Here is a 10,815-nt window from a genome sequence, read left to right on the forward strand (position 1 = left end):
GGGACAGGTCAGAGCTGGATGTTGCCACCAGACCTCTGCCTGACATACGTGCCCCATTAAACCAGCAGTCCTAGAGGTTTAAACAGCAAGTAAGCCTGAATTAAGTCCCCCAGATAAGAGCCTCAGCAGGGTGGTTTTGTGCACAAAACCTCACAAAGCCACGAGAACCAGAGCCAGCCCTCCCCCCAGTCCCCACAAGCACCATCCAAGCTGAAAAGCATCACCTCTGCTTCCAGCGGGTCTGGTAACTTCTGCAGCCGTGCTTGTGCCTAAATATTTAATTGAAAAAATAACCTTATTTCCAGGTGATACAGGACCTGTGTCAGGTCCTCCTGGACTGCAGCGACACGTCTGCCAAGGGGAAGGGATCCCCAGGCCGCTCGCGCAGTGCCACGCAGCTCCCGGGTGCTGCAGACAAGTTATTTTATCCCCGGCACAAAGCCACCCTCACTATTTTTATTCATCCCAAACCTCTGCCTGGGCTGAGCCACGCTGTCATGGCTTGCTTGTGCAGCCTGCCCCGAGCCACAAAATACATCTCACTCTTCCCCTTTTGCTCCCACCAGCTGCAAATCAGAGCTTAAATATACTCTTCTAATTGCAGAATTCCTTTTGCTTTGCTCTGTAACATGGACATTTCAGGAGCCATGTCAGTTATCCGTATGCAGGTATCCGAGAGGCACTCACCCACGCTCAGGAATGCTTGTTCAACCTTTGTCCCCAAAACCTGTCACCTGCTAAAGGATTTCAGGAATTCACTGGACTTCGGAATTTCTCCTCTTACTCATGTTTTCAAAACCTGCGGGCTGCCATCTGTTCATGAAGTTATTCCCGTGCCCTAACCCTAGGCTCTCTACCTCAAGACAAACTGTAACTGAGGGGGTAAATGAGTAGAAAAAGTCAAAAGCACCCATCCTGACTTTTTTTTAAGCCATCAGACATGTTTTTAGCATACTAGATCCTCCTTCCTCTTCTTCCACCACATTAAACGAACAGTCTTTTCAATCTCTGTGGGACAATCAAAGCAATTATTAATGCTGAGGATACGGGATTTGTAACTTGGTCTCTCCACTGGTGAAAAACACACAGCAGGAACCAGCTTGGACATTTAAATGAGTTCTTTAAAAAATGAGCTAATGTCTTTACCACCTCAAGGACTTGTACTTCTGTACAAGAAACAGCTCAATTATAGCACAGCACAACACTTAACAGGAGAGGACCTGAGACAGCCTCGGGCTTTTATCAGTCAGAACAAACTCTGTTTACGGAGCCGGTGTCGGCGCGGCTCAGCACATCAAGGCACAGCTCTTCAGAGATGAACGGCAAAATCAGCAGAAAGGGCCTTTCTTCCCTCATTAAGTGACTGGTTTTGATGTGCACGTTGTTCAAAGGAAGGTGTGTTGGGGTTTGCCGCCGCTCTCTGGAGGACAGGGGGAAGGATCCTGAGTCTCCCTGCTTCAGTGTTCTCACCCTCACCAGCCACATCCCTGAAGCAGGGAAACTGGTACAACTCATCCACGGAGAGGGACCGACACCAGGAATTTAAGCAGAACACCTGAATAAACCTACCCAGGCCCCTCCCATCCTTACTAGCACTGTGCATCCAGAAATTTAAAGTCAACATATGGCTACAGCTCCTTTTCAAGAAGCTTTTTAAGGTTTCCTAGCCTGGCAACGTGTGGACACAGCGGCATCATGTCACCTCCAACATCCCTGCAAAGCCCTTCCCCGTGACTGCACCCCTCCTCCCGCAGCACAGAGCCTTCATCCTGAAACCCAAGGACAAACCCTCTTGTTGTAATGTGGGGGTGCCTCAAGTGGCCCCCACTTTTCACCTCGAAACAGGAGTGAAAAGTGTTTTCAGCACATTAGGAAGTAATTTCATTCCTGTAACCAGGCAAACGACATCTCAGCCGCTGCTGAAAAACCCGAAGCTGTTTCCAAACCACAAAATCACAAAAGCTTCCACGTTGCTCAACACCTTCCATATTTAATTTATTTAGATACTCTCTACATTAAAGTATTCTCATGCCAACACTTCCGACCTCCCATCCCTACCTCAAGAAAAATAGACTCGACACAGCTTTAGGGTGGAATGCACTGGAATAAAGTTGCTATTGCGTCCAAGTTACAGAGAACACGGAACAAACTATAGAAAGAACTGCACATCGGAGACGTCAGGGAAAGCTGGAAGTAGTGCACTATCGTTCAAGTCATGTTCGCACCTTCCTAGACAAGCACCGAAGGCGTTTAGAGAGGTGCAACATGCTTTGGGTAGCTAGACCAGAGCTTAGACTACATTAAGCCTGGAAAAAAAGCAAGAAAGCTTGCCAGCACTGGGCTTGGAGCCTCGTCTGAACCAATTTGAAAAAAAAAAACAACCCAACACTGAATTGACTTGCCAAGTTTGCAGTGTTTGGGAATGCTGAGCTCTCCTGGCTAGCCAAATCTGTGCCTGGAGTGCAAACCACAACAGTTTCAAACACGACTCGGGACCCAGTGCCACCTAGAGCATGCTTTATAACAGAATTCAAAATATCCATTCACACATCAAGCTGCTTTCTCCTGTTGCATCATTTAGTAAATACTTTAAAAGCTGACCTCCCACCAGTACAACTGCGTCGGGTAGAAGAGGGTGGGTGTTTGATTTTTTTTTTTTTCTTCACATCTCACATAATCCCCTTCAGTAGCAGCACAAAGCCTTGAATTATTATTTTGTCCGTTGGGACACTACTGATCTCAGAATGCTTTAGCTGCTGTTTTCTGTCTCTGGCATTTCCAGAATTCAAAGAAAAAAAAAAAAAAGGGTAAGTAGGAAGCTTACTGTGCAAACTTCAATTTAAAACCTTTAACTCAGGAATAAAGCCTGATCATGCTACCTGAAGGTAGCAATGCAGTGGCCTGTCACCTCTGAAAAGATCCTTTGCTAGTGGAAAAGCACCTAGCATGCCTACTCGTGTCCTCAGTCCACACATACCTTTAAGAATCTTAAGACATAGTTAATAAACAGTGACTTGCATTTTTCAGAAAGGTATGTTTTCACACACCACGCTCTCCACACCTCAGCCTGGTCTTCAGGCCCGGCAGCAGAGTGCCATCTGTCCTACAGCAGCACAACCAGACTGAGCAGATGCTTTGGACAAAGGAAGTCACATTTTTCTAAACCACGTGGCTCCTGGTTTGAAAGTAAAGATTTGCAAATTTCTGGTAATCCTCAGACATTCCCTCAAAATGTCTACAAAAGGTCCAGTTCAAAAAAAAAAAAAAGCCTCAGGAGAGCTATTGCACATTTGTAGGAGCTGGCCTAAAATATCTTCCTGAAGATCCAGGCTTTGGAAGAAGGGATATTTTAAAAACTGGTATCAGTGTACATTGGAACACTGGCACAAGTGTCACCTATTCTTGGTTTTAATCGTAAGGGCGACAAGTAAACACCAACACATAGAAAAAAAAAGAAAACAAACAGCATTTCACAGAGCAAGGAGTTAGAGGTGAAGCTGCAGCTAGTGTTTTGCAGTCGAATCTCGAGGATAGAATTCAGCCAGCGTTGTCTGAGGAATTCTCTTCAACATCTCCTTGGGGAAGATTCGCAAAAGCTGCCATCCAATGTCCAAGGTCTCGTAAACAGTGCGATTTTCATAGGGACCTGCAGAAAGCAACCACAGCCTGAACTACGGGGCAGGAAGGGGTCTCCCCGGCAGGCAGAGCTGAGGACGAGACCTTCCAGGTGTTACGGCGGACTGGGATGCTCAGAAACACTCACCCTGAGCAATGAAGTTCTTCTCAAACTTCTGCAGAAACTCCAGATAAAGAAGATCATCAGAGGTAAGAGCTTCCTCACCAACTACAGCTTTCATCGCCTGCACATCCTTTCCGATAGCATAGCAGGCGTACTAGGAGGGACAGAAACAGAAGTGCTGTTACCTTGATCATCCACGTAATAAGTTCTGTTTGAACTCAAAGGGGCTCACTAAACAGTCAGTGCTTTAAGGCAGCCTCAGGAGCGTTCTCAATCGCATTCCCTTTACAGGTTGTTTGATAAAATGCCTATCTGAAATATGATTCTGCTTCTCTGAAGAGGTTTCTACATACCAGTTGGTTGGATACATCTGCATGATCCTTCCTGGTCATGCCCTCTCCAATAGCTGACTTCATCAGTCGAGACAAGGAAGGCAAGACGTTAATAGGTGGGTAAACCTGGAGGAAAAAAACATTCAATAATTTCAACATTAATACTTTACAAAGTACAGAGTAATCTGAAATGCGTTTTAACTGGTGTGGTACACACCTGTCTGTTATGCAGCTGCCTATCCACATAGATCTGTCCCTCAGTGATATACCCAGTCAAGTCAGGGATAGGATGAGTAATATCTGCGGAAAAAAAAAAAGTTTGACAGTTTTCAGACCTTTTATATCCATTCTAGCTCTGATGAGGGAGGGTTTTGCCATTAAGTGACTTCAAAAGTAAAATGCCATCAGTCAGTACCCCCACATATCACTACATGCTCTTATGTGAGGATTAGAGCTGTGAGCACTGACAGGGGGCTGGAAAACAGTCCTGAAGTCTGAGACAGGCAAAGCATTTCTCGTGGCAATGCAGACAGAGAAGGCAGCCAAGAACTGCAACAGTCAAATGGAAACCTAAAGGCCACAGGACCTCCTATCTTGCTGCGTGTCCAAAATAATGCAGGTTGCTCTAAAGGAGTCCTTTCAAGGGCTGTTTATTAAAAACACTTGAAAATAACTCACCATCGTTGGGCATGGTAAGAATAGGAATCTGAGTAATGGAGCCATTTCTGCCTTCCACACGCCCAGCACGCTCATATATAGTGGCCAAGTCAGTGTACATGTAACCCGGGAAGCCACGGCGGCCGGGCACTTCCTCTCTAGCTGCTGAAACCTGAGGCAATCCAGAAAAACGTTTCCAAGAAGTCAGATCACTCACACAGACCTGCCGTCTCCCCTAATTATGCTACATGAGCGATTTAAAGTACCTCTTCCCGCAGGGGATACCAAAATACAGCGAGACAACCCCCTGTTAAGAGAAGTACATCACCATAACCACGTCTGAGGAGATGCTGAGGCAAACCTGGGGCTGTAATATCCACCAGCCAGGTAAGCTCAGCTCTCTCACAAGCAGTGAATAACTAAAGGCCTCGCTGGCTATTTAAGTACGTTGTAATTACTACTGTCACAGCTTCAGCAAAAGTTTACATTCTCACTTCGTACCACAAACCCTTCCTGCCAACACCCAGCACACGAGATCGTAATCACGTACCTCTCGCAGAGCTTCCGCGTAGGAGCTCATATCTGTCAGAATGACCAACACGTGCTTCTCACACTGATACGCCAAGAACTCTGCTGTTGTGAGAGCCAGACGAGGTGTGATAATGCGCTCAATGCTGAAACGGAACAGCGCGGCAGTATTAATGACAAGTGCTTTAAGACTGCAAGGTAACAGTCTGAAGTTACAAATACTTTAAAACCCTCTGAAAACCTGCTACCAACGGGAGCACCAGCATTTCATCCTTAACTTCGTTGCAAAACATCAACGTTAAGTGACAGCTGGCAGGACACCAGTGAGACTTCAGCTTCCCGTTTACTTGTTTCTCCTCAGCCTTTTCCCAACAACTACTTACGTTGGATCATTGGCCAAATTCAGGAACAGACACACATTGTCCATGGACCCATTTTCCTCAAAGTCTGATTTGAAGAACCGAGCAGTTTCCATGTTCACCTAAATCACAACATTATGGCATCAGTTCCAGACCAGATTTTAGGTTACCACATTTTTGCATTGTATTAAGGTCTAACCACCACATTAATAATCCATAAGCAAAGCTCTCTATCACAAAGACTCCCCTAAATTCCCAACATAATGAGTTATTTCTAGAAGAATGAGTTATTTCTAGAATTCCAGGCTAGAGATTAGGGTATTTTATCCTGATCAGACACATTGTTCCAGTACTTCTGACCATCTGGGATTTTCAGCCATTCAGCCACACAATTTAGCACTTTCAGTTACATACATAAGATCTACTTAAAATACTTTCCAAAAAGTGATGTTCAGCTACTCCCAGCATTGTCTTATTTATTAGTCAAGCATCATTTCTCTCCAATAGTAATGACTTACACCCATAGCAGCAAACACAATGGCAAAGTTCTCTTCACTGTAGTCCATCACATCTTTGGATTTCTTCACCAAGCCAGCTTGGCGACATATCTGAGCTGCAATCTAGGGGAAAAAAATGTTTCAGTCTGTATATTTGATGCTATTACACAGAATTTAACTTGGTTTACCTTTTAACCTCAGTGAAATGCAAGCCACTAACTGTTTAGAGAGTAGCTATGGGTACTCACCTCATTGTGGGGCAAGCCAGCAGCTGAGAATATGGGGATTTTCTGGCCCCTGGCAATACTGTTCATACCATCTATAGCAGAAATGCCAGTCTGGATCATTTCTTCTGGGTAGATACGGCACTGGGGATTGATTGGCTGACCTGTAGTTTTGAAGAGAACACACATTATTCCATGTACATGTCCGAAGCTCAGTCAGACCACTGACCTGGAGCACTGATCTAAGGCTCATCTCAAAAGGTGCAAACCCCACCATCAGGCCAAGAAATCTTTACATGCTCCTGGTCCTGAGCCTTTTGTAGATCCCAGGACTCTGGCATTCTGTGGTCATGTAAATGGTAAGAGTGCTTTCAAGAAAAGCCTGTCAGCTTATCAGCTTTTTATCTTTGGAGGCTGTATGATAGGATAGTCTACAAATACTTGAAAGAACAGCCTCCAAACATTAAACAGTTTTATTCTGCTACCTCCTGTATAAATGTGGTACCATTTGTATAAATTTTATTTGCGTTTAATGCCACAAACATACTTAAAAACAAGATTAAACTCTGCCTAACAATTAGATCCTACATTCAAAATCAAATCTACTGTAACATTCAGAAATCCGAAACACCAGATTTGTATTTAATTCCACACCAGGAATGGATTAAGAACATACCCATTATGTCAAGAAAATCTTCAGCCAAAACAATGGGGCCTCTGTCTATAGGTTTTCCTGATCCATTAAATACTCTGCCTACAAGAAAGAGCAGTAAAATCAAAACGTAAATTACTGTGAAAATAAGTTAGCATGTGATAAGTCTGTTCATTCTTCAAAGCATTATGCAAGTACTTACCAAGCATATCCTCAGAGACAGGGGTTCGGAGAATATCCCCCGTAAACTCACAAGACGTTTTCTTCGCATCAATACCTGAGGTTCCTTCAAATACCTGTAAATATACCAGGAGAAAAAGGACTAAATATTGTGCTTTACAAAATAACACACTAGAATGCTGCTTCACAGCTTGAGAACTTGGTCAGCCACAGGGCAGAAAAACAAGGCAGTCCTCTGCAAGCAAAGAATTTCAAGAGCTGCTACAAAACATCCCATTAAAAACCTACTTTAAACAAAATTGATGAAGTGTATCAGCAGCAACCAACAAACCTGGTGCCATTCCTTTGATCTCAAGTATCTCCCTTCGCCACCAGGGTAAAGTTCTTCAGATAAGGATAATTAATATTAACAAGAGACGGCTGCTTAGAAGAAATACCTGCACCCACGTAGCACAGGAGTTGATCTTGGATCTAACAAGTGCACAACTACAGTACAATTCCTTTAATCTAGCAGCAAAGAAATCTAGGGGAGGGATGCAAATAAAAAATGTCACTGTACTCCAGTTTTCAATCTTCTAAAATTATTCATGCCACTTGCACTCGGAATAAGTAGGTTGTTTTTTTTTTTTTTTAATTTACAGTACCAGAAGAACACATCACAAGATAAATCTGACGTGGCTCAGACACACACTGATTCATTTTTTTCTGTTGCAACAAGAGACACTCCTGTCCCTAGTCATACCTGAACCACAGCTTTGGAGCCACTGACTTCCAGAACCTGCCCACTTCTTCTTGTGCCATCAGGAAGAGTCAAGTGGACAATCTCTGCGTACCTAGGAAACTGAAGATGAGCAAGAAAGATGGTGGAAAGCATTAAACAGTCATGAAAAGTTATCAATTTCAAGCATGCTTAAGCTTAACAGCTACTCTATTTTTAAAAACAATTTTATCATCAGAACAAACCTCATTCCAAGGCAATTAAAATTTATCAGGCTAACGTCATTTTTACAGGGACTATACAACATTTCCTCAGTTAGAGGCTGCAGAAAGACCTAACAGAAACCCTTCCAAAAACCCCAACAGTCCTGAAATACTAAGGGAAAGCCACGACGTGGCATCTGACAAGAGGAAGAGAAAGCTGGTTGTTGCCTGGACAGCACCAGTCGCTCACCTTCAACAGTAACTGCCCAGTAATGTGAAAACAAGCCCAAAATTCCCTTTTACAGAACATTTGTGCTTTGGTAACAAAAAGGTCAAGAACAGAGTGAATAGGTATGTTTCTGCATTCAAGTTTAGACAACATTTTGAGGATTCTGGTAAAACCAAAACACTGTTTCCTTTCTTTCCCCCCAACAGTCCCCACAGCTCTCCCTTTCATGGACACAGACACCTTCTCCTTACAGCAATTTGCATATTGTCATTTCTCTCAGCAGTCAGAATCGTATTAAAATTGCTCAGTGGACCGATTAATTTCACAACAGTCGGGATTTAACCTGTGACAGCTTTTCCTGTAAACCTTCCCTCGAAAAGTTTCATTCATTAAGCACCTGAAACTTTACCTTAACTTGATCCAAGATAACCAGGGGACCATTCACACCCGATACAGTTTTATAAGCTGAAAGAAAGCAAGTCACAAGTCAGGTACTTCCTCAGACCATTTGAAATATCCTACATGAAGTTTTCAAAGCTTCATTCCTATCAGCAGGCCCAGCTCTGCAGATTTTGGGCCCAGCTCTGTACCACTTCTATGGTTATGAACTCTACAGGAAGGATTAGGTACTGAGTTGTGTGGCCAGCACTTTTTGCCTTTACTTGCAATGCACCTGAGGGAATGCGAAGATATAATAATCCTGCCACTGTCCTGTCTGTCACAGCAATACACCGATGCAAGCTTGCACCCAGGGGTAATTTGAATGCCACCAGAAACACCAACACTATGTGAAGTTGACATTGGACATTAAGGAAGATACACAACTGCAGGATCTTTAAAAACCAGGGATAACAACATCTGAAATTTGTGATAAAGGAGTAATCCTGGGTGTCACTGCAGTTATGTCCAACAAACGGTAAGACGACCTTAGTATGAACACTCAACTTCAAGGTTTGGTTCTTTTAATCACAGAAGCATCCTGCTTCATAACGCTGAAACAGCCCATGTGAAAGCCTGGACTTGGCAAAGCAAGAAGATCTCATGCTCAAAAGCCGAGCAGCAGAGCTGCTACAGTACGTTGTGGGTTTTGGCACGCTGCTAAAAGGAAACCTTATAACATCTTTCCTGTCTCCTGAGAAAAGGTCAAGGCACTACACCGCAAAAGGTTGAATTTCACCTTAGCCAAACTCCTCCTACTCTTGGGTTATCCTGGTTTAACCTCAGGATTGACACCTGATCGAAGGCCACAGCCAGCTGGCTCATCAGAGGCTCCTGTCTCACACAGCAGCAGCTCACACATCAGCACTACAGACAACTTCTGAGGTACCGTGTGCCCAGAGCTCATCACACTGCTACCAGCCCCGAGAAAAGCTGTGAGCAGGTAGTAAAGATGCCTCCTGCCTCGCTCCAAGGATACGCTGATGTCCCAGCTAGAGCCCAGCATCACTTGCTCCACAGTTAAAAGTAACCTTGAGTCAGAGCTTTATCAGGGTCACAAGGAGCAGTGACCAAGAGAGTGACTGTTAATCACTTACTCCTGGGAGGGAAAAAATGAACAAGTGGAGGCATTTGCAGAACAGGAGAGCCACCAACACCCTTTCCTGGTCACGCTGCAAGGCAGAGGAAACAGGCACTCGTGGTGCTGGAAAGATCATAAATTCCACCAGCACCAGGCCACAGGGAATCACCTGGTTTAGGCACTTCAGCCTGCCCAGGTCTGGCACACTCACCACACGCTGTCTAGACTGCCAACAACGCGGTATTTACACTGAGGGAAACAGTGTGAAGTGTCGCAATGTAATCTCTTAGACAGCAACAACCACAACTGCATTAGATAAGGTTTGAGGGTCACCGGGTGCGTACGATGGTCTGAGGCTGGAACTCTTATTTCTCGGTTTTAACTCTTGTCAAAATCCTGCTCCGGTCACCCGAGCAAGGAGAACCACGCAGACATTATGCTACGAAGAGGACTCTGCTCAGACTGCAAGCGTTTGCAGCCCGCTGTTGACAAGAAATGGAAAACATTATCTTGAGCAAAGCACTTCATCTCATGACTGTCTCATGAGCGAGCGCTTCCTCCTCAGCCAGCAGGAGAGGGCTTACACTCCTCGCTTTGTCGGCAAGAAAACAGTTCCCTGACATCAATCTGCATCAGTTCCCCTGGAAGGCAGCTCGCTACTGCCTCAGAATTCCTGTTTCCAGTGAGATCAGCCAGTTCTATGACAAACAAAAAAGCAACAGCAGTGTTTTTCATATCTAACCTGCAAGCGATGTCAGTTTGGGCAAAAGCCAAAATCTACACAGAAAAACACGAACTGAAAATGAAGCCACCTCATCCCCAGCCTCGGCAGAAGCCTCCGCTCCACCGTAAGCCTCGGGGGAGCTGGAATTGGAACGATCCATTTGGCTGCCGAACCTGACTGACATCTGCAAAGAATCCAGCCCAGAGCAGCTCCCCAGCTGCCACCCAGCCAGCTCAGGTGCGCGTGTGGAGTCA

The 10,815-nt window shown here is 44.7% G+C and overlaps 1 protein-coding gene across 1 annotated transcript in view; it reads right to left on the bottom strand.

Moving 5' to 3' along the window:
• Positions 1 to 3,503: 3,503 nt before the first annotated feature.
• Positions 3,504 to 10,815, bottom strand: part of ATP6V1B2 (ATPase H+ transporting V1 subunit B2) — a 7,719-nt gene continuing 407 nt past the window's right edge. The window contains exons 2-15 of the mRNA XM_026863020.1: positions 10,422 to 10,535; positions 8,728 to 8,783; positions 7,911 to 8,009; positions 7,191 to 7,284; positions 7,013 to 7,090; positions 6,361 to 6,500; positions 6,134 to 6,235; positions 5,640 to 5,737; positions 5,279 to 5,402; positions 4,750 to 4,900; positions 4,289 to 4,371; positions 4,093 to 4,197; positions 3,764 to 3,893; positions 3,504 to 3,646 (exon numbers count right to left, since the gene is read on the bottom strand). Of these exons, the coding sequence (XP_026718821.1) occupies positions 3,504 to 3,646; positions 3,764 to 3,893; positions 4,093 to 4,197; positions 4,289 to 4,371; positions 4,750 to 4,900; positions 5,279 to 5,402; positions 5,640 to 5,737; positions 6,134 to 6,235; positions 6,361 to 6,500; positions 7,013 to 7,090; positions 7,191 to 7,284; positions 7,911 to 8,009; positions 8,728 to 8,783; positions 10,422 to 10,535 (1,517 nt within the window). The remainder of the gene's footprint in view (positions 3,647 to 3,763; positions 3,894 to 4,092; positions 4,198 to 4,288; positions 4,372 to 4,749; positions 4,901 to 5,278; positions 5,403 to 5,639; positions 5,738 to 6,133; positions 6,236 to 6,360; positions 6,501 to 7,012; positions 7,091 to 7,190; positions 7,285 to 7,910; positions 8,010 to 8,727; positions 8,784 to 10,421; positions 10,536 to 10,815) is intronic.

This window comes from Athene cunicularia (genome assembly GCF_003259725.1).
Source record: "Athene cunicularia isolate RWA chromosome 22 unlocalized genomic scaffold, athCun1 chr22_part1, whole genome shotgun sequence".
NCBI lineage: Eukaryota > Metazoa > Chordata > Aves > Strigiformes > Strigidae > Athene > Athene cunicularia.